The 23,623-nt window shown below is 46.3% G+C and overlaps 1 protein-coding gene and 1 long non-coding RNA gene across 2 annotated transcripts in view; both read left to right on the top strand.

Annotated features, from left to right (window-relative positions):
• The window catches only part of LOC136361573 (uncharacterized), a 230,469-nt gene that overhangs the window by 58,481 nt on the left and 148,365 nt on the right, over positions 1-23,623 (top strand). The gene's annotated exons all lie outside the window — the stretch shown is intronic.
• Positions 14,881-17,033, top strand: LOC136360919 (potassium voltage-gated channel subfamily A member 6-like). Its single transcript, XM_066318507.1, has one exon. It carries the CDS (start codon positions 14,920-14,922, stop codon positions 16,474-16,476), a length of 1,557 nt encoding a protein of 518 aa, XP_066174604.1. The 5' UTR covers positions 14,881-14,919; the 3' UTR covers positions 16,477-17,033.

Below are 23,623 nucleotides of genomic sequence, written 5' to 3'. Positions count from 1 at the left end.
CTTGGTGCTCTCACCCTCCCTCCAGTGTGTCTGAGGCTCTGAGGAGCGTGGCAGGCTCGGAGGCTTCGCTTCCTCTCCCATCCGGCTGTGGTGAAATGGGAGCCTGGGATGGGTTGTGTTTGTCCTCTAAAGAGCCTCAGGCTCTGATCCCGTGTTCAGTGGGTTCAGCACTTGCTCTGCCCACTGCAGGTGAGTTGCTGCTGCCTGGAGTCTTCTGTGATCTGAGAAAAGCCTTGCATCTTCCCCTGAAGGCAGGACCCTGTGTCTAATATCTCATTTCTTCACTTTCCCTGCTCGCATTAACAGATGGGAAAGATTTTTTGTAGGTTTATAATTTTTTGCCATTCTCCCTTCCTGGCAGCCAGATGATAGTTGGAGATCTTCAGGAAGAAAATAGGGGAAAGAGCAGGGAGGATCAGTGGCATTTCTGGGATAAGTTTTCCTCTGAAACAAGTCCACTTTGAAGACACAAACCTCTGTCTGTATCCAGGAATGACCAGCTGAGATGTGCACTGTGTGACAAGAGAGGAATGGCACATTGCCACACATGGACACGGGCCTATTAAAGCACTGGACTGAGCAGAGATAACTCCAAGATAACCTCAGCCCTGCCACTGAGGGTTTTTTTGTGTCCTTGGGCACTCAGCTCAGCTTATGCTTCTTCCCCACCTACAAAACACGGCTCATCACAAAGGTTGGCTTGTTCCAAAGCCATACCCTTTTTAGGGAAAGATTTAGGGTTTTGTAGTTTGTCTGGAAAAGATTCGATGGGGCTAATTAATAGAGGGTGCTGAGCATCCCTGCACCAAAACTGAAGCTGCTGATCTTCTAAAGTCTTGATTTAAATCTCACTGAGCTCTTCTCTGTGACAAAATTATAGAACATGTTTGCCTTGGTTTCTGGAGCAATCTAGTCCTGATTTCTCTTGAAATAAATATTGGAAAGTTTAAAGTGAAAAGCAGATGTTAAATTTATGTTATTCTGCAATGCCTCTGAACTGTTTGCTAGAAGGTAAGCCCCCTTTCCTGTTCTTCCTGTGCATTGGTCATCTGTTATCCAATATCTGAAACCACTAAAACAGGTAAGTTATCCATGAGGAAAAGAAAAAAGGCAATACAACAGTTTTTAAGGTGCGTTTTCAGATTCCCTAAAGATTCAATAACATTGTCATGTTATTGAAAAGATTCAATAAACATTGAATAAAGATTCAATAACATTGTCATGTATGAATTTACGAGGACACAATAATTTCTACAGCCAGGGGATCCCTCTGTAAATATCACAGCCCTGCAACCAAACATACATGCAAACAAACCCAAATACACCCAAGATTTGTACAGAGTCTGCACTTCTTTGCCTTTAATAACTACCCACATATCTGGGCAGAGTAAAAGTGAATTTGACAAAAATTCTAAAGGTGAGTCAAGAAGTTTGGGTGGAAGGTACTACTGAAACATGGAATCATTCTGTTTAAGAAGACCCTTAAAAAGTTGGGACTTGCAGACACCAAACTTTTAGCACTGAATGTGACAGAGAAAGAAAAGATGGTTCTGTTCTGAGAAAGAGCCTACTCACTTAATTTGTACCCAAACCACCCTGGAATGAAAGGATTCTTTCATCTGAACCGTTCAGGCTCAATGCACCTTTTGTTTTACGTGAAGCCTGAGGCATTCACCTCCTGTCACTTTGCAGGTGAAGTGTTTTACCTCCTTTATGACACCATCAGAAGATCTTTATATTCAGTAGAATGTTTCCCTTTCATGTCAGTTAGCTGGGGAAGATCTGTGCATTTCGTTCCTTTGAAAAATGGATTAATGATTCAGAAGTGCATTAACTTTGACTGTCCATAGTCAGGCACCTCAGAGAGTGTGATCTTGACTAGCATGGGAAATTAACTTCCTCTTTCCAACATGTACCAAAACCACACAAACATAGCAGATTCTTGTGGAAATGAAATAACAAGCTCACACATAAGTTTACAACATTCTGTGAGTCTGGGGTAAGATTTTGGACTTCAGATAAATGTAGTGCCTCTATAATAAGCACAGAAGGAAAAAAAGGAGGTGGAGATATTGGTTTGCTTCCAAAGAAATCAATGAGAAATGATTTGGCATCGTGTAGTGCTTGGAACTCATTATGGAATTCCTTGGTGAAAGTAATGGCAATCACTTGGGAACAGCAGAGAGAAATCCATTTTGTGATGATCCCTAATTTTTTGTTCCTCACCCAATTATCTGAATTGCAATATCTGTCTGAGCCTCTGACTTTATGTGCAGTCCACCCACTGAGCAGCTTCTGGAGCACACAAATTCTGTCCCTCAGAAGTATTAAGGGTTGTTTTTCTCTTGCCACAAATTCTACTTGTTTTAATACCCTTCAAAGGAGCAGCTCTGTATCTTAAATAACTATCAAGTTTGTATTTTAAATTTAAACCTGTGTCTGTTGGAAGGTCCTTGTCCATTCATTTTTTGTTCTGATCCAGGACAAAGTTCTGCATATATTTGCTCTCCTGGAAGTGAGAAGTCATTCCCAGTGACCTGTGGATCCCTTGGACCTGATGTAATCCTGATGGCTGCCAGCGAATGTCTGCATGTTTACCCAGGGATAATCAATAACACTTTGGGCTCAGAAACAGTGATTATTCACTGGAGGCTCTTTCACTTGTCTTCCTGGGAATTAAAAATTGAGGAACAGATTCCTTCTTTCAAACAATGAGGATGGTAGTCTTTTTTTATTTGCAAAGATTTGGGAATTATGTTTTAACCAAGGCTGTCTGAGAATCTTCTGTGAGCACCGTTCTCTGCTGGAAAACGCATATTATTAGGCATTATCATCAGCTGAGATGTAATGCCAAGAAAGCTTTTTATTTCTCCCTCTCTAGGATGAATAGAGGGAGTGATCCTTGCTTCTCTGCTGAGAGGAAACTCAGGAGCAGCTGCCGGGTGGGGATGAACAGCAGCCACCTTCCTGCCTGTTCCACTCTGCATCATCCTTGGAAGCCAGGCTCTGGGGAAGGGAAAAGCAGGAAGACACAGGAGGCTGCTTCTCAGCCTTATGGTTCTTACAAACCATCACTGTTGAATCTTCTTTCCCCTTAGGAGCAGGCAGGGAAAATGGGGGAAGAAAGAAATGCATAGATAAGGCACCAAACTCCTTACTGACAAGCACTTAGTATTTCCACAGGTGTATTTCTGGTGCAGTGAACTGATAAAAAGTGGAAGACAGACACATGGTGTTCCTTTAGGTTATCAATTCCTTGGCTATCAGAGGTCAGGTGAACTCATCTGACATGAGGCAGGAGTGGACATAGAATCATGGAATGGTTTGGATTGAAAGAGACCTTTAAGATCATCTTGTTCCAACCCCTGCCATGGGCAGGGACACCTTCCACTGTCCCAGGTTGCTTCCAGCCCCATCCAAAGTGTCCAAGTGTCCATCCTTGGACAATTCCAGGGATGGGGCACCCACAGCTTCTCTGGGCAACCTGTGCCAGGGCCTCATCACCCTCACAGGGAAAAATTTCTTCCTGGTATCCAATCTAAACCTCTTCTGTTTAAATTCATACCCCTTTGTCCTGTCACTACATCTCCTTATAAAAAGTCTCTCCACACCTTTTTTGTAGGCTCCCTTCAGGTGCTGGGGACCTGAGCAGTTTGATGTTGCTTTGTTGCCACAGTGCTGTGCTCAGCTGCATTCAGCTGCAATCTCCCCATAAGTCAGAGATGAACAGCAGATGAGGCATCTCCTCAGAGCAGGAACAGCATGGCCACAGAAACCTCTGAATCTGTCACTGCAGGCTGGGTAGGCTTACATGTAATTGAAGGAATGCTGGAGGCAAAGCCATTAAGTGGGTTTTCGGTAGCACCGATGTCCTTCTAACAACACAGGCAGAGGAATGACTCTCAGGTCAGTGTTGCCTCTACAAGGAGGCTGGAGTTCCTTTTTCAGAGCATGTTCTTACATTACCTTTGCAGAAACATCTGCCAAAGGGGCCCACTGGAGTGGAAAGCAGCCTGATCCTTCCAGTGTTCCTGGGGGATGTGCTTGGGAGAGAGCACTGGTTGACTGCAGAGAACGAAATCTGTGCAAGAGCCTTCCTCTGAAGGCTTGGCAAATATTTTTTTCTTGTGTAACCTCCCTCGTATGTTGTTTCGGAGCACACAGGGAGTGTTTTACTGGGCTGCAATTATCTCCACAGCCTGGGCATCAGGTGCTGCAAAAAGCTCAGCATTTTCAGAATTATCTCAGCACTTGCAGAATTATCGGTCATTTTGGGCTTACAGAAATAGATGTGATCTTTAAGGCTCCATTCCAATAGCTGGCTCTGATGACAGCTCAAAATGCCTCACAAAATGAAGTGCAGTTAATTCTATTTCTGTCCTGAGCTGATCTATGGGGTTTTTTTAATTATTATTTTTAAATATTAATAGCAATGTCTCCACAAATGATCCGAAGTTCAGAATTCCACATTTCCTGATCATTCCTCAAGCTATGTGCTAGTTATGCTAAAATGGCTTAAAGAGCACTTCTCAGCAAGGTAAAAATCTGCAGGATTGAGATCACTGTCCTTAGGTAAAATGGTTCCCTTGGGAAAAATCCTAGAGAAGCTGCTCCTGAGAACCTACTGGGAAATAAGAGGGATTTTGTTTTCTTTTTAAAAGTCCAGAATACTTCATTTATTTTTAGATGTCGAGCAGTGAATCTGACTGCTTTAGGGATGCTTAAGCACTTCTTAAATTCAAGTGAGGTTCCTTGTTTTTCCTTCAACACCAAGATGCCAGCAATACTTTTGGTTCCACAGACCTGTCAGTTCAGTTATGTTTGCTTTAATGACAGTCTGATAAAGCCTTGTTTGCAAATATTTCAGTTCCAAGGGTTTGACTGGCCTGTCACACAGGCAGGGATATATAACAGGAAAAGGTTAGGAGATGATAAATGTTGTAAAGAAAGCTTTTCCTAAAAATCAGGAGCTACTCAAAGCAGAGTTCGAGAAAAGGTTCTATGTGATGATGTGTACAAAGAGGAACTGAAATTTCTGGGGTTTCAGGGCTGTGGAACTAAAATATGATAGTAGCTTTATGGATCAAATTAAAAAACAGTGTTCATGATAAATCTAAGGCTCCTCTTCATATTTAAGAAATAATTTAGGTATTTTCCCACAGAGGATTATTGACTTCAGTGAGACCAAAATCAGAAAAGAATTCCAGTCTGAACTGAAGCAACTGGAGTTTGAAACCTTGCTATGGGAAAGGCATTATGCATTTTTCATAGAAAGCAATAAAATATTAATTCCTTTTAGTGACTTAGATGAGCACTATAAAAAATAGTATTGGAACTGGGGCAAAAGAATTGCATTATTTAACCACATCCTCTTCATTACATGTTATTAAAGAGATGTTACATATTTTGAGAGGAAAAAGGCTTTTATAGTTCTGTTATTAGAGTAAAAAGTTAAAATTTTGTCAGTCTTGGGAGAGAGAACTGAGGCTGAGGTAGATGTTCCCACTCCTTTCTTTCTAAAGAAGTGAGCATCAACATAATCAAGGAATTTTGCTTGACCCTTAAACAGCATTTTACAGAAATGTTCATCAGAAAAGCCCTCAGCAGTGTTAGAGCCTGGCTCCACTGACATTCCAGGCTCCCTCACAGTGATCCCAAAAGAGGTCAGAGGGATTCCACCAGCCAAGGAAAACTGCTCCCATGCCTGTCCCTCCAACAGTACCTAAGTTACCATAAAAGGCTTCTCCTGAGTCCAAGATGGTGTAGTAGTTGTTCCTTACAATTACAGTCCATTGGGTGCTGACATCTTCACAGCAAGCCTCAACCTGGTACTGCTATAAAAAGTTAATTTTATGGATTTCTCATTAAACTCCAAAGGGTGGTTCAGGAAGGTTTGTTTTACAGGCAGTCTGTGCCTGTTCAGGGTGGGTTTAAATAAAAATAAATAGAAATGCAAGTGGTGCTGCCATTGTTCCTCCTCCTAAGAGCTGAGGCCTGGTTTGGCAACCATTAGGAAACTGTTGGATATAAGTGGATAAGACAGATCTAATAGGAGAGATGTCACGGAAAGAGAGTGATTCACTGCTTTGGGCTGTGCACAGAGCTCAAATCCTTGGTTTAATCTGGTGTTAGGTGCCAGCTACATGTCTGTAGTTCCACACCAGCACAAGGACAAAAAGAGTGGTTTTTTCCTTGGCTCCTGGTGATCCTGAAACTTTTCTTCCCCTTTTGAGGAGCCTTTCCTGCATGCCTCAGGTTGATCACATCCCTTGGTGCTGCAGATAGGTTCTGCAAGCAGCAGCTGGAGCTTGGAGAAAACCCTTGCTCTCAAAGAGGTTTTACAGCAAAGTTCTCCCAGATCTGCTTTCAAGATTGACACAGAAGGCCTTAAACTGCATCTAGTGCTTAAAACTGTGACTCTGTCAAGCTCCAAATCTTGAAAAAACCTAAAATTTGAGGTCTTATGTCAGAAAAATTTGCAGTATAGCTCTCTTCCATTGCAGTTTAACACACTGTTCACATTCCATTAAGTTGTAGCACAGGACATAGCCAGAGAAGTGCAATGGCTTTTGTTTCCTAGATAATGGACATTTAGGAGGAGACAAAACTGTATTCCTGATAAAACAAGGGAAGCAACATTGCTGGGAAAAATAAAGGAAAAAAAACCAAAAACAACAAAACCAAAAAGCAGTGAGCACCTAAGACTTTTTCTTGTCCTTTTTCTCTACCTTCCCTGCCTCACTGAGCAATTTATGTATTAGCTTTCCTTTCTCTTTTTTTGCCTGTTTACTTACAAAGCCAGTTCCTCTTGCCCTGAAATCTGATTCAGACTGAAAGAATCAAAATTTGTGGCTCTCCAGTGGTTTCCAGAAAGTCCAGAAGCAGACACAGATGATTCTTGCATGGGCGATTTCTGTCAGATATTTTTCATCCTCACCTTATCTGTGACTCCTACATTTTTATTCAGCTTCTTTTGCAATGCCCCACTGCTTTTCAGAAATTTTCATGCAGGGGAAGAGATGGCACTTTTTTTTCTTGCAGAGCTGATCCTACATCTGTTTTTTATTGCTGTGTATTTGAAGATCGACTTCATGTTCCAGTGGTCAAGAAGAGGGAAAGTTATTTCTGCCCTTTATAGACAAGAAGGTGGGAAGGCTCTGTGAATGGATTTAGTCTGATGCTGGGTTTTGTACCTCAGGTTGAACTTTAATTGAATTTGGTGTCTGTTTGGTTTGTATTCAGTAATAAAAATCCCAAAATACTAAGTTCAATGATAATACTACTGTTATACTTGAGGAGTCTGGTAAAGCCCTCTCTGCATCAGCTGGAAGGTTTCTTGCTGATCTTACGACTGCTCAAATAAGATTTTTTTTTTCATGTTGCTTGTCTACCTCTGAGCTAATTTGCTTGCTTGTTTTTATTTGGAAAGCTTCTGCTAAAACAAACCAGGGAAAAAAAAAAAAGATTTGGCTGTCTCTGAAACAAAGTTGGTGGAAAATGTTTTGCTCTGCCTGTCAGAAGTTATTATACTCATTTTGCTACAAAGCTCTCCTACTTTTTGAGCAGAGCCAGAAAATTTGGCAGGGAGACTATTCTGACGTCATGGTGCTTTCTGCCATCCTTGAAGAAATTTGCTCAATGCATTTTCTTTTTTTAATGTGTATTTCTTTAGAGACTTGTCAGAGCTTTACTATGGAAATCCCGGAGGATTTCTTAGCTCTGGCAAGACCAGATGTTCCCATATCAGTGGGAGCAACTGTTCTGGCTGGCCAAGACCTGCTGCTCCTGGTAGGAAGGATGGGGTAACAGGTGGCAGGCTGGGAGCTGTGTCTCCAGGGCTCTCCATGCCTCCAGGCAGGACACTGGGAAGTGGGAGGGCACAGAAATCACAGAATGGGACGAAGGGAGAGGCAGCCTGAGGTGAGAGAAGGAACACAGGGCTGCCAGCTGTGCCCTCACAGGTGGGGACGTGACCCTTTTTTAGCTAGATGGCCTCTAGAAGTCTCATCACTTCCATTCCAGGGGTGAACAGAAATCCCAGTGAAGGGCAATTCAAAGTTAGAGAAAGGCAAAATCCTTTCCCTCTTCTTTGTGGCTGGGAACGTGGACAAGCAGAGGGGGCAGGATGGATGCATGACACACAACAGATGAGGGCTTCCCATGCAACAGAGAGTTCCCCTCACATCAGAGCAGTACACATCTCACTAAATCTTTCTTTGTTGTTCCCTCTCAATAAAAGAGAGGGTGGCGTAAAATAAAGTGAGTTTTGTTACAATACAAAACTAACAGGCAACATCTAACGGCCTGTTAGAACTTGTAAAGACTAACAAAATTAACTGTAATGAATTTCCACAGCTGAGGTGCTTTTTGCTGCTGTTGGTTGGTTTTCTCTTGGGTTTTGTCTGTCTGTTTTGGTTTTGTTTATCTTTTTAATATAACTTATACAGGCTGCAAGTGCTGCATCTAACTGTAGAGATGCCCTCAGTGGAAGTGTCACTGGGTGACCTCAGGCTCTCAGAGATGGTTATTAAGGGGTGCTGTAAGTGGCCAGTAGCTCCTAAATTCTCCCCAATTTTCCACACTTTCAAAGGTCCCACTCAATTGTCACAATTCCTCCTGTTCCTCATTGCCCTCATCTTATCTGTTGAAATTAGTGATTGAAATATTTTGGAGTTTGTCATTTCTCAGTTATCCCTTTGTGTCTCTGTGTGTTTTTCTTTCAGTTTTTCCCTTTATTATCACTTTTCATAGAATCATAGATTCACAGAATAGTTTGAGTTGGAAGGGGCCTTAAAGATCATCTTGTTGCAATCCCCTGCCATGGGCAGGGACACCTTCCACTGTCCCGGGTTGCTCAGAGCCCCATCCAACCTGGCCTTGGACACTGACAGGGATGGGGCAGCCACAGCTGCTCTGGGAAACCTGTGCCAGGGCCTCACCACCCTCACAGGGAACAATTTCTTCCCAATATCCAATCTAACCCTCCTCTCTGTCAGTGTGAAGCCATTGCCCCTTGTCCTGTCACTCCAGGTTCTTGTCAAGAGTCTCTCTTTGCGTTGTAATGGTCCTTGATCGGACCTTGATTAAAGAAGCAGAAGCTTTCCCCTTCCACATACTCTTACACTGGATATAAGGCACTGATCATTTCCTGGGCCACTGAGGAAACATTGCACCACCAGCTGAAAACATCAGAGGTGCCAGTGGCAGCATGTACAACCTGCTCTTAGCCAGGAGTCCTTGCAGGGGCATTCTGGACTTGGGCTAAAACAATTTTCCTCATTGTACATTTAGAAACACGGGATGGGCACCCAGATGTAGAGGGACCAAATGCCACAGCAGAATTCTCAAGAATCTCCTGTCATTTTGGAAATCATGGCTTTCTCTCACATGGAAGCAAGGCTTCATTGCAATATTGGGGTTTTGGTGTGAGCCAAAGTTAAATAAAAGGGTTAGGAGCAGAAGGAACTGGGAAATGAGGAAGAATAGAACAATAAACCAAAAAGGCTGGAAGAAGATGGAAAATGGGAAGGAGGATAGGACATGGACAGGATCTGAGGCACAGGATGGAAGGATAAACACTTAGGACCACCTCAGGGTCTTTAGGATGGAAATAAATTAAAGAACAGAAATTAAATGTTGGAGCAGGAGCAAAAGGGGTTGAACAGACTCACAAGAGGACAAAGTCCAGCCTGAGTGTGAACAGAGCTGTCAAAGCAGTTGCATCTGATGCTACAAAACCTGACACAGTATTTGTACACCTCAGTCATTTTAAGGTGCCCAGCAAAGAGTTGTTAAACCTCCATCTTTCCCTGGTGAGGGGTCTGCACAGTGCTTTCACTCTCTGTCACACTCATTCATTTGCTCACACACCACAGGGTTGTATTGTGAACCTAGAAACTACGACAGGCCAGAATGTTTTTCCTCCAGTGATAAACAGAAATGTGAAGTCCCTGAAATACACCCACAGTGTCTCTCTGGGAAAAGCCATCTGAAAAAAACCCCACCAAAACCCAATGTATTTACACAGGAAATATTTAAGAGATTTAAAAATAAAGGTTTAAAAGTTACTCATCTGTAGACAGAATTTTGGGGGAAAACCCAAGACAAACACAGTTTTAAAGGCACTTCAGGATAACAGAAGTACTCGAAAGCCAGGAAATATTTATGTGAAAGTTTCTGGTACAACCCGGTTTCTCTTCTCCTCCTCCATTTATCCCAGTACTGTGACAAAATCTTTAGTGATATGATTTTGTATTTTTGCCAGTTCAAGAACACACAGAAAGGACAGTGTTTCAGAAATAGTCTGGGCTTATCCAGGGAATGGGACTGTCACCCTCACTTCATGGAAGTGCAATTCTTCCTCCATTAGTCATCAGTGGTACCAGCACCCTTTTCAAAGGGCAGTATAGAGACTGCTCAAGGCCTGGCTGCATGGGCTAGGGGAACATGTCCCCCACCCCTGCTCATGGCAAGGGTTTGGAATAGGATGGTCTTTGAGATCCCTTCCAACCCTGGCCATTCTATGATTCTAGGACTAAGATGGGTGATTTCCCATCAGAGAATAATCAGGGTTACATCTATTTTGAGAAAACTGGCATTTTTTTATCCCTGCTCATTGTGGTTGATGCATGAAGTCATGATGGATACATGGGTATTGTGAGATGCCCCAACCCTCCTCACCTTGTTGCTGTCAGGTGCTTTGAGATCTGCAGTTACATGAATTGAGAATTTGAGAAAAAAAATTATTTTTTCCCTCTTGGAGCATGAAACAAATAGGAAAGCCAAGATTTCATTGCCCATATGCAGTGAAATCACTGCTCTTTCCTATCCTGAGTGAGTCTGGCATTCTGTGAGATGTAGAGCAATGTTTCAAACCCAGGCTTTCACTTGGAGTAGAATAAAGAGGCTGAAGGCACTCAGGGCTCTGACCATGAACATTTGATGCTGCAGCAGTTGATTCTCCGATGCCTGGAAGGATGTTAGTAAACATCCTTCAGGTTTCTCCTGCTTTCTCACGAGAGAACAAACGAGGAGAACTCCTGTTTCTGAGTGGTGTGCCTAACAGCTCCAGGGCTAAAGCTAATTCTGCTTCCCTCTCCTATTCAGCACTCTCGTTTATAGATTTATGGCTCTGAGTAAGAAGGGAAGTATGAAGTTGGCTGTAATTGGTACAGTGCATAAGTGTAAATTACCATTTCAAATGGGGATGCTCTGCCAGCTATTGCATTTTTTAAAAAAATTCCTTGTCTATTGCTCTTTTTAGACTGTGGGGATTTGTTTGATGTTTGGAATATTTTGGCTCCTGGGAAATGAATCTTACCCCAGGGCCTCCAGCCTGTGGGAGGTTCTGTTGTGCCTCCCAGGCTGTGAGTGAAGGTGTTGATGGATTATTTTAGAGGTGCATTGATCACCAAAATATACTGCAGGTATAGAAGGTGTTCTTATTTTTTGATCTGGTGGGGGTGAGTGCTACAAGATGTCATACGAGCAAAGCATGTCAGGCTGTTCTGCTGAAGGTCCAGTGGTCAGCCAGCATCTCCAGCACTTACTGGGCAGCCTTCAGCCCCAAAAGGAGTTTCAGAAAAGGGATATGAAAAGTATTTTGCTATTGGGCTGCAATCAAGTAAAGAACATGTAGTAGGGTTACAGGGATGAGAAGCTCCGTAACTGGGAAAAGTTACCTGAATGTGAGAAGCAGAAGATTAGAGTAGCCCAGGAGCTGTGTAGAAGGGAATTGGAAAGTTCAGGAGATGATGGGGTAACTGGGAAATGCAGGAAGACAAGGAAGTGGCTAAAAAGTTTTGCATGCTCTAACCTCAAACCTGGATTCCCACTTGGGATATCTTAGTTTTGAAGCGAGGGTCTCTGGGTTTGGCTTTCCTGCAAAAATGCTACACAGACACAACTTTTTTGCAGCTGCAGTGCTGATCACATCAAGTCCTGCAAAAGGGAGCTAAAGGAAATCCAAAGGGTGGCAGTGTTACCCAAAATGCTGAGCCACGTTTGTGGGTGCATCCAAAAAAATGCTTGAAACTGAACTCCTGTGCTGCAGATTGACAGTGCCTGTATGGACCAGGCCTGGAAGGACAGTGTACCTCCAGTTTTTGGAGTAGGATGAGAGCCCTGGGTGTCCTGTGCTAGTCAGAACGATTTTCCCCATGAACCTCTAAAGGGATTTTTGTGCACCTTGACATAAATGACCAATACAGCCTGCGGGAGGATGTGGTCATCATAAACTCTTGAACCACAGCGAGGTGCCAGACCTGAGCTTGGAGATGTGATCACAACCACTGCTTCAAAGAGGAGCTCAGTGGCACCCTGAGGTGGCACTGGCCTCGTGGTGTTGTCCTCCAAGCCAGCACCCAAATCTCTCTCCAGGGAGCCTTATGGTGCAGCAAGTGTGGCTTTTGGGAACACCGTCCTTGTCCCTCCCAACATCTCCGGGTCTCCCTTGCCTCCGGCTCTGCAAATCGTGTGCCATGGGGAACTGCCGGCCCAGCAGGATCTGCACGGAGGCTGAACCGTGGCAGCTGGCATTGCCTCTTAATATAGAAGAGAGGGGTGTGGCTGCACAGGCACGGCGGTGCAGAGCGGCTCGGGAGCAGGCTGCGTGCTCAAGAGTTGTGCTGCACCCTGCCAGGGCTTGTGGCTTTAACACCGAGCCGAGGTGCGCTGTGAGCGCACCAAGGGAAGGACAGCGGCTTCTGAAGGGCTGCCAGGAGCAAGCCCAGGTGGCCCCGAGTGCCGGCTGGGAGCTGGGCTGTGGCTGCAGGGTGGGCAGGGATGGGATGCAGGGAGCACCTCGGCTGTCGGGAGCGCTGCTCGCCCAGGTAACGGGGGGCCCGGAGCTGTGGCGGCACGGAATGCCTGTGTGGGCTGGAAAATGGTCCTGCAAACCGTGCTGGAGCTCCACGCTGTCTCTGCTCTGCTGACTGAAGCTTGCTCCTTCAAACCCAGCACAGGGTGAGCTCCGTCATGTAGATGTGCCCTGTGTGTCCTTTCAGAAACCTCGGGAGCTTTCCCATCCCCCTCCAAAGCTGTTTGGAAGGGACTTCTCAATAGTTAACCCTGCGAATGAATAAATCATAATTATGATTCAAGTAATCCCGGGAATGAATAATTCATTGTAATAATTGAAAAAGAAAATTCAGCAAGAAGCATTTCACTATTACAAAAGCAAACATCGATTTTTTTTTTTTTTTCAAATAATAGGTATATTCTTCAGTAAAGTCCTTTTCATCTGGCTGCCATACCCCAATTATGTATAATATGAAACAAAAATACGCTTCCTTGTGTGACAGCCATCTCCCCATAAATGAAAAAATATGCTTTCTTTTGCAACAGCCGTCTTCAATGCTAATGAGTAAGAAAGGAAAGGGGATTAAGTGACATTTAAACCATATTCACCTCCTTCCTTAGAACAGAGCCGAAGAAAGCAGCCCAAGTCAGCTGCTCTAAATGTCTAGAGCCTGAACCAGGAATCGCCAGCTAGTTAGGAAGGAGGGGTAAAAAAGGGAATGTTTTCCTCTAGATCCGTGCTGCTAAGAGATGGTGTAGGCTAAGCACATGGCTTGCAGCCAGCAAAGGCATCAGATGCTGCGATGATAAAAGCCTGGTTAATAACATTTAGCACCGACAAAGGGCTTTCAAGGGAAAGACAGACTTTTGTCCTGGGAAGGATGGAAGCAGAGTCACCTGTTGGCCCCATTTTCGGGTTGTTTCAGGAGAAAGTACAGTGTCGTGAATTTCTCTGCGCTTTCAAATGCCGAGCGTGACAGGGACGGGGCAAGCCACAGGTTTCTAAAGCCAGAAAAGCCGGAAGAGCTGGTATTCTGATTGCTTGTGAAATGCAGATTGTGATTTTGGAGGAACTCAGTGCTAAATGTGTGGTGGTGGACAAAAAAAAAAAAAAAAAAAAAAAAAAAAAAAAAAAAAAAAAGCAAGCTCACGTGTGTTTGGTATGTGGGAAAAGAGGCAAACTCGATCCACCACAAATGAGGAGAGAAGCTGCATTTACCTGTGTCTTTCCCCGCTTGCACTGTTTACCGTGACAGGTTGTCTCCATCTGTGGATGGTCCGATGCCACCGTCGTGCTTGCATCATGGCCGTGACATTTATAAATGGAGGTCCCCGAGCCACAGGCATGGAATGACTGGCTCAAGGTCAACTCCAGCCTGCGGCGGGGACGGGAACAACACCGAGGTCAGCCCGGTCCCACGGCTGAGCTCCGAGCCCTGCCCGGAGCCGGCGGTGTTGGACAGCCCCCGGCAGGGGTTCGCCTGACGGGACAAGGGCAGGATTCCACTGGGGAGAGGTGGGCGAAAGAAGGGCGGCGGCGGTGCCGCCCTTTGGACCAGCTGTTGCGAAGCTCCTGGCCGGAGAGCTGATCTCCCAGCGGCTTCCCCTCGGGGGTCTCCCCCCAAAACGCGGCGCCCCTGGGCTGAGGCTGCTGCGTCCTCCGCGCAGGGGGAGAGGTGGGGCGAGCATCCCCCGTCGGCGGGTGCGCGCATCCGTCTGTAGCTGAGCGTGTCGGCGCTGGCGCGGCGTGCGTGTCTGTGTGTCTGTGTCTCCGTGCGGGTGCCTGCGTGTGTCTGCCTGTGCCCCTCTCCCCGTGTGTGACACCGCGCGTGTGTGCTCCCGCACCTCCCTCTCCCGCTCTGTCTCCCGCGTGTCCGTGTGTCCGTGTGTGTGCGCGGGGAGGCAGCGCGGAGCCGGGCGCGGCGGCAGCGCGGTGCCCCGAGCCCCGCGGCCGGAGGAGGAGCCGCGCCGGGAGCCCCGCGGAGCCGCCGGGCGAGCGCCGCCGCACCGAGGCGCAACAGGCGGATGGAGGCGGGCGGCGGGCGCTGAAGGCGAGCGGGGCGAGGCGGAGGGGCAGGGAAGGGCAGGCGAGGAAGGGCAGCGCCGGGCAGAGCGGGCGGGATGCGGGCGGAGGAGCCGCTGGCGCTGGCGGCCCCGCGGGCGGGCGGCGAGGCGGAGGCGGAGGCGCCGGGCGAGGAGCGGAGCGGCGGCAGCTGCTGCAGCAGCGAGCGCTTGGTGATCAACATCTCGGGGCTGCGCTTCGAGACGCAGCTGCGGACCCTCTCCATCTTCCCCGACACGCTGCTGGGCGACCCCAGCCGCCGGGTGCGCTACTTCGACCCGCTCCGCAACGAGTACTTCTTCGACCGCAACCGGCCCAGCTTCGACGCCATCCTCTACTACTACCAGTCCGGGGGGCGGCTCCGCCGGCCGGTGCATGTGCCCCTCGACATCTTCCTGGAGGAGATCCGCTTCTACCAGCTGGGCCAGGAGGCTATCGAGACCTTCCGGGAGGACGAGGGCTTCATCCAAGAGGAGGAGAAGCCCCTGCCCCAGCACCACTTCCAGCGCCAGGTCTGGCTGCTCTTTGAGTACCCCGAGAGCTCCGGGCCGGCCCGGGCCATCGCCATCGTCTCCGTGCTCGTTATTCTCATCTCCATCGTCATCTTCTGCCTGGAGACCCTGCCCGAGTTCCGCCAGGAGCCCAAGGGCCCCCAGCCCGGCTTCGGGGAGGCTGCGCAGCTCGGGGACGAGGCGCTGCTGCTGCCGCCGCTGCCACCGCCGAGCGGGACCCCCCCGCCCCTGCGTCCCGCCGCCGGCTCCGGCCCGTTCTTCACAGACCCCTTCTTCCTCATCGAGACCCTGTGCATCATCTGGTTCTCCTTCGAGCTCCTCGTGCGCTTCTTCGCCTGCCCCAGCAAGCCGGAGTTCTCCCGCAACATCATGAACATCATTGACATCGTGGCCATCATCCCCTACTTCATCACCCTGGGCACCGAGCTGGCCCAACAGCAGCAGCAGAAGCAGCAGCCCGGGAGCAGCAGCAACAATGGGGGCCAGCAGCAAGCCATGTCCCTGGCCATCCTCAGAGTCATCCGCCTGGTCAGAGTCTTCAGGATCTTCAAGCTCTCCAGGCACTCCAAGGGGCTGCAGATCTTAGGGAAGACTCTCCAGGCCAGCATGAGGGAGCTGGGCCTCCTCATCTTCTTCCTCTTCATCGGGGTGATCCTCTTTTCCAGTGCTGTCTACTTTGCAGAGACTGATGACCCTGACTCACTGTTCACCAGCATCCCTGACGCTTTCTGGTGGGCAGTGGTGTCCATGACCACCGTGGGCTATGGGGACATGTATCCCATGACCATCGGTGGCAAGATTGTGGGCTCCTTGTGTGCCATTGCGGGTGTGCTCACCATTGCCCTGCCTGTCCCTGTCATCGTGTCCAACTTCAACTACTTCTACCACCGAGAGACTGACCACGAAGAGCAGTGCCAGTACACCCATGTCACCTGTGGCCAGCAACAGTCACCCTTCTCTGAGCCCAAGAAGGGGGACAGTAATCAGTCCCTCAGCAAATCTGAAATCCTGGAAGCAGAAGACCTAGAGTCCATGAAATATTCCAACTTCATTCCTCCCAATAACCAGGGATATAAAGAGAAGAAAATGCTGACAGAGGTGTGATGGGTTTTGTTGTCCTAGGTCCAGAGACGGAGCTGCAAGCTGCTGTTACAGTTGTCTTCCTACAAGCAGCTGGATCTATTCAGCATTTACATGCCAGACTGTGAATTGTGATACCGTAAACAGAATGATTGTGATAATGGGCTCTTCTGGCCTGATTTGCTGTTTCTCATTACTGTGTGCAGCCAGAAATGTTCTTGCTTTATTCCGTGGAGTGCTAGCTGTCATCCCCACTCCCTTGTGCATTTCTTTCTCTGCTGTTGATGACTGCTTTAATCCAACATTTGCTCCGAAACCGAGTCTTGTTACTCCACTAGCAGAGAAGTCCTCGCCACTACTTCAGCAGAAGCATTCAGCAGAGTAAACAGTTAAAGGGGCTACAAACATCTGGCTTGAGCCATGCTCTCAGTCCCTGTGCCAGCGCAGTGCCCTTGGCTGTGGGATCAGTCACGCCTGCCATGCCATTGCCTTTGAATAATGGAAACGCTGCAGCCAGGATCACAGGGAGCTCTGCAGCTGTAGGGGAAAGCCAGCAAGCAGATGCCTGCCTTCTTTGCAACCCTTGGCATGCTAAAAGATCCTCCTGGTTTGTGTTTCAAAGAAAAAAAGGTGCATAAATCTAAAAGCTCTTTGCTACTTGTGACCATACATCATGTATCAAAAACAGGCTTAAAGCAGTCAACAGGCTTGGTGAAGATTCTTTGCATTTTGAGCTTATCTCAGCCTTATTTATGCCAGTGCCCTGATGTTAATTGGCTTTTATAGTACCAACTTAATCTTCATAGTGGTAAGTGCCTTCTGATGCAAGGCGTGTTTGAGTAAATTCATTTGTTATCTGCAGAGTTCATCTTCACACAATAACATTTAACGAGATGTGCTTTGTGCTTCAGATACCCAGCTCTGTATTCGGGCATGTGAGAGCAGTTGACTCCGCTGCTTTTTTTAATTGGGCATTTGTGTAGCTGAGGGAAGTTTGCATGTTGGCATTTTGTTGAAGTGGCAGAAAAATCCTGACCGCAGACAGCTCTGCACCTGTGCTGTGTGAGGATCGTGCTGGTTTAGCAAGTCACAGGCATAAGATGCCTCAGGGTGAGTGTGTCAACGTTTGAAACTGAGACTGGCACAGATACAAGCTTCCCTAAGCTGTCGCCAGAAAGCCAGCAGCATCCTCCAGACCCTTTGAATGAGGGGAGAAACAGTGAGCCCTGAAGAGGTGATTTTGCTGTATTTATTCCTGGTTTAGCCAGTTCCTGGTATTTCATGGATAGGAGGGACAAGTGTTTTTGCACTTGGTTTTATGAGAGCAATTTGTGCCAGCCATGCAAAATATGCATAGCTTGGCCTGCAGTGCTGTGTTTGCCAAGGGACCAGAGATTTATATCTTCAAATACATGTTTTGCTTCCCAGATCATTTCATTAGTTTCAGTCAGCTCTGCCTTACACCTAACTTTAAAAATATTTCAAGCTCTGCCAGCAGGTGAGAAAGGGAAATGGGGAAATGGATGCTTTCAGATAACACTGGCAGATTTTCCTGCAAGGAAAAGTCCTTCTTGTTTTAATTCTAAGTGTTTATTCTGCATTCACACATCTGCATGTGTATGAAAGCAAAGGCAGCCATTAATGCCTTGCATCATACTGTATGAAATGCATATTGGAATATACTACATATTGCATGAGACACGTGTAATATATAAACCAGATGTAATGCCAAGGTGCAAAAATACAGAGAATAGATTTTTGTATATATATTGTGTTTTTCAGCCATAAGACTAAGAATGCTAAAGGCATATCATAGAATCACAGAGTGACCTGGGTTGGAAGGGACCCTAAAGGTCATATCTTTCCAAAGAGGAGCACCTTCCATTACACCAGTTTGCTCAGAGCCCCATCCTTTAATATAGTCAAACTATAGCTATAGAACTGGTTGTGAGGTGGGATCTGCTTGCATCTTCATTACCCTGCCTGTTTTCAGTTGTCTTGAGATATGGCTCCATGCCTAGAGTGCTTTTATTGTGGCCTCTCTCCATGCTGGCTCTGCTCGTATGGTAGAAGTTGTTTGTGCAAATCCTAACTACTCCATTTCTCCAGAGTCTCGTTGCCTTCTCAAATGTTTTTCATGTGCAGGGATTTCCCTTAGGGTCAGCACACAACCATTATATTAAAACCTCTGCTCTCTCTCTCTTGCTGAAATCAGTAGGAAAATGCCACTTGTCTCAGTCTGGGAGACATAAGTTTGGTGTGGTGAGGGCTCATAGCTCTAAGGGGTTTGCCTGAATAAAGCCTAGTTTCTCTTTGCTTCATCGGATTGAGGCAAAGGTTTGTGAAGGTCTGAGTCTTGGGGACCATTTTGCATCCCTTGACACATGTCATCAGCTGGTGGATAAATTCTCCTGGTGAATTAGTGAGACTGAGGGGCATGGTGGCATCTCTGTTGATTTTGTGTGAAAGTTGTCCAGTTCTTAGTCTGTCTTAGTCTTGGTGATGTTCTTAGTTGTGTTTCGGGGTCACCTTAATCTTTACCGTGAGGCCAAGAGAGGGACCGTTCTTCAAATTTTGTGTAGCTAGAAACTAGCAAAAGAAGCAGCTATTTAAGAAGGATGTTTCAAGGCTGCTGCCCTCTCCCAGCAGAATGCCCATGTTTGGGGATATTTTATTCCTGAGTCTATCAGCTGATAAAAGTTCCCCCAAAGTAAGATATAAAAAACTCAGGTTGAACACAAGTTCAGGAAGGAGTCATGAGACACGCTGAGCCTACGTCAGAAAATTCCTGTGCTCGTTTCTCCCCCTGGACCTGGCCCTGTTGGCCCTGCCAGGCAGGAGCCCTCCCTGCCCAGAACAGGTTGTTCTCCTGACCAGCATGGCAGGCAACTGGGAACGGAGACTCCAGCAAGAAAAAAAGATGCAAGGCTGGTCACTGGTAGCAGAATCCCAGCATGTCTTACACAGATCCTCTTGGAGAGAGGCGTCCTGCTCTTGGGTGGGGTCCAGCAGTGAGTTTCCAGGTGGGATCCAGCAGTGAATTTCCAGATGGGATCCAGCAGTGAGTTTTCTAGTGGGTTTTGGAATCTCCCGCCTGCAGATTGTACCCAGATTGTGTGAAGGAATTCTGTGCTGAGCAAAGAAGCTCTGTGCAGTTTTTGTGAGCCACGTTTGTCAGTTCTAAAAAGATAAGTGCACATGAAAATGTGTAAAGCAGGAATGGTGTTTGCTCCCTTGGTTTTCTGTGTTGGCTCTAAGAGAAATGCAGAAAGCCAAGAGAAGTGTGGAAACTGTAGCCTTGGGACTCATTTGGGGCATGTAAATCCTTCTCTAATCACCTCCTGGAAAGCAGTGAAGTCTCAGTGTCATCAGTAATGCTGCATATTACAGAACTTGTGGAATTTGACCTTTTTTAAGGAGCCTTCAGTTTGTTTTTTTTTTCATGTGACTGAAGTGACACAGTGGCACCCGTGCCATCGACTTTACCAGAGGTCTCGTGCCACGGAATCACAGAGATGCTTTCAAAAACCTTACCTCAAGTTCTCAGCCCTTAGCACTCCCTCCGGCTGCTCAAAATGCAAATCTGTTTCCTTCTGAAGGTAGAGCACATCCCTGTGAAGCCAAGTAGGCACCTCCAGGGACTTGTTTCCATAACAACCTCCCGGACTGTTTCTCTCTGTGCTGTGACTGTGGCTACAAGCGAAAGCACTCGTTGGATATTTTGTGTTCAGATATCAGCACCTTATCTTTACAGATGTTTTGTTTGCTTACTGGAGCTCATCCCATCACCTTATATCGTGTACAGCTGCCCTGTCCAACTTCAGGTGGGCAGTCCCCAGCCTTTGAAAGCAGGGAGTGGGAGAAGATTTTATTTGTCCATCCTTGCAGACAGAGGGCTGGAGAGTGTGTGAAGGACAATGTGAGCACTCAGCCAGGGAGCTGAGGGGCAACCAGCCTGTGAATGTAGAGTCATCTGGGTGCCTGGTGACAAGGAATGCAAGCTAAAGCATTACACTGAAGACCTAGAAATTCCTCTTGCAGCAATCTCACTAGGAAGTAGTTTTGCAGTGGAAGCAACTATGGAAGCGACTTTGCTCCTTCCAGATCCTGTGGCTGGTTTGTGACAATTGATTCCCCTGATAATTTTCCCACAGGATGTTTTGTATCAAAGCAAGACAGGGTAGAAATCACCTCCTTGTAGGTCCGGAAGAATTTTGCTACGGTAGAATTTTACTAAGGACACTATTCTTTTATCCACACAAAGGACTGGAAGCATGAAAGGCGTGAAGACCTGTTCTGTGATGTTTTACTGGTGGATTCCTGCTCTTATCTCCAAGATGAAATTCCAGTTCTGCTCCTTCTTGAAAAACGTTGGAATTCAGGATTTTTGAATAATTTTCTGTTTGGGCCTTTTGATCCAGCTTTTGTGGATAAAAATTCACTGTTACAGCAGCCATGGGGGTGAAGGTGACTGGGCTTGGTCTTCTCTCCTGGGTCCTCTCATTCAGAGATCCCTATGGGATAAAGAAGAGTGAGTGTAAAGAAAATTCAGGGCAGCAAGAGGCAGGGTAAGGACTGAAGTGTCTTCCACATGGTGATGGAAAGAACAGCATCAACCCTAAAAGCAAAGGAACAAAGAGCTCTCCAGCATCTGCTCCTATTGCAGAAATAGGTAAGATTTCCTTTTTGTTCTGGGAAATTACTGACCGAGAGTTTCTTGAAATTAATGAGGAAGGATTTCCTAATTAAGATTTGCAGCTTTTCTTCACCTAGAATCTGGTTCTAGGTGAAGAAAGAAAGATAATTATAAACTACAGAAAATGTAGTATGAGCCAAATCCTCACCATCTGCTGATTCAAGATGGCAAAACTGCTTTTAGTACAACTACCTTGGATTATATTGAACTCCACCTTCAATCTTCTGCATCAAATGCTGGCATGTGTACTGTTTGTTAAATTGCTTCTTTTTGTTTGTTCTTTTCTTGAGGTCCTGTTCATATCAGGGAAAGCTCTGCAGACTACAGCAGGAGTCAACCACAGCTTTCCCAAAAGCTGTCATCTGACTCAAGTTCCAAGTAAGTCCTACCAAACTTGGCAGAGCTAAGCTTAACTTTAAGTTTATGTTGACAGGAATAGGAGCAGCAGCATTTTATGCATTTATTTCTCATTGGTGGAAATATATGGACAGATTCATGAGGGGTTGGAAGATACTGCCCTCCATGGCAGCTGTGTGAGCACAGGATCGTCCAGTTTATGCTGATGCAAACAAAATCACAGCCTTGCACCTTCACCGTTGCTCTTTGAAGCTTGCACTAGAGACAGATCCCCTTCTGAAGACATTTGCAACCATCAGTTATCAGCAGGTTCACAGAATGCCTGAATTGCAGGCACCTGCTTTAGGCATAAGGAGGAGAGCAGGTGTTGGCAGGATGAAAAGGCTTAATCCCCTGATGAAAGGAACCAGGGGATGCTGCGTGTCCTTAGCTGCCACCAAAGAGTGGCTGAGGAAATTGCCTGCCAGTTTCAAGGAGCTCTTCTTGTTCAGGCTGGGGTCCTACATAACACAAGACCATACCCAGGGAGATAAATCCAGAAAAATGTTTTTGGGGAAAGCAGACAGGGACTGTGCTAATTAACAGTGCAGCATATGCTGTTAGTGCATGTTAATTCCATTTGCTTTTCCCTTTTTGGGTGGGTTTTCCAGGGAAGTCTTTCTGGGGCTTGTTGCTTGGCACAAAAGTTTGAATATCATAATGTGGCTTTACATTTTGGGAAACTCATAGCTGAGGTGAGTGTGGGTTTTATGGTCCTACAACATTCCCTGATTAACCCTTGCCACTGGAAATATCCAGGTTATCTGTAGTGTCAATTAATAAGAGGCGGCCCACAAAATAATTGAGTTTTGCTGTGTAAAACCTCTTCTTAATGAAAGAAAAGAAAGTATTTGCAGGAGGGAAAGTGCTCATCAGTTTCTGTGGTTACCATAAATACTGAAGCTGTGTTGACTGTTCATTGGAGATAATTAGGGGAAACCTTTGTCTTCACACAAAATATCATTGAAAATTCAGCAAGTCTTTCTTTGGCTTAATTTTCAGTAAATTAACATAAAGATATTTGTTCAGTGGTATAAAATTATGGAACACCCTTAGTCCAAAAGTGGCATAAGTCACAAATTTGTCTATTTAATTACCCAGTCTAGCCATTGTGGGTTTAACAAAATGAGGGGCCTCGATTCCGCTCTCTACCCAAGGTTAGATAAATGCTTCCTTAGGATTGTGGATGGTATGACTCCTGACTTAAATGAGTGTGAGAGAAGAATCAGGCCCAAAGAAGAGGGCTGTAAGTGCACATGACTAGGCTGCATCTCTTTGGGGTGTTGCAGGTGCACATTGGTCCATTCATCTAAAAGGTTGTATACAATTTTACACCAACAAAAGGTTTAGCTTTTAGAGTACATATTGGTTTATCCTCTTGCATTCTCTGGAGGGAAATCAAATGATATTTTACAAGAAAACTGGAACATTACCATTCCTTCTTGCTGCTCCTTGATGCATCTGTTGTTTTCAATTAGCTTGATGGCATCCATTTTCAGAAAGCAGATGCTGCCCTCTTTTACACTGGTGCAATTCTGGAATAACTCCACTGACGTCAGTGAAGTGACTCCAAATTTATCCCCGGCAAACGCAGAATTGGACCACAGTCTCTTTGTCTGCCTCTCTGCACTGGGGAGGATGTGCCACTGCCACACCATAAGGTGAGGGCGAGTGCCTGTCTGCTGTGCTGTGCTTGGCATTTCTGTGTCCTTGACACCCCCACTCACGTGCCTGGCTGGAGCAGGAGCCAGGCTGGCCTGCGGCGGGCATGGCCACCAAATTCCTCGTGCTGAATGGAGCACTTGCTGGCTCTGGGTTCCTGACCACTCTCCATCTTAGCTTCCTCTTGCCCGGACATGTTTCCCAAGGAGACAATTTTTTAAACTGAAGAAATGTGGTTGCAATTCTTCAGCAATTAAACAACAGAAGGGTAGCAGAGGTAGATGTGGAGACAAGCTCTGTGCCTCCTACATTTTTTTTGCTGTTAGGGCAATACAAAAATCATTGCAGTCCTGGTAGGTTGGCTTTACATCTGCTGGTTTCAAAGTCTCTACTCACAGGGTTGGAAGAAATGGGGCT

The sequence above is a fragment of the Sylvia atricapilla genome, chromosome 5 (assembly GCF_009819655.1).
Source record: "Sylvia atricapilla isolate bSylAtr1 chromosome 5, bSylAtr1.pri, whole genome shotgun sequence".
Taxonomy (NCBI): Eukaryota; Metazoa; Chordata; class Aves; order Passeriformes; family Sylviidae; genus Sylvia; species Sylvia atricapilla.
This window is presented reverse-complemented; position numbering and strand designations above follow the sequence as displayed.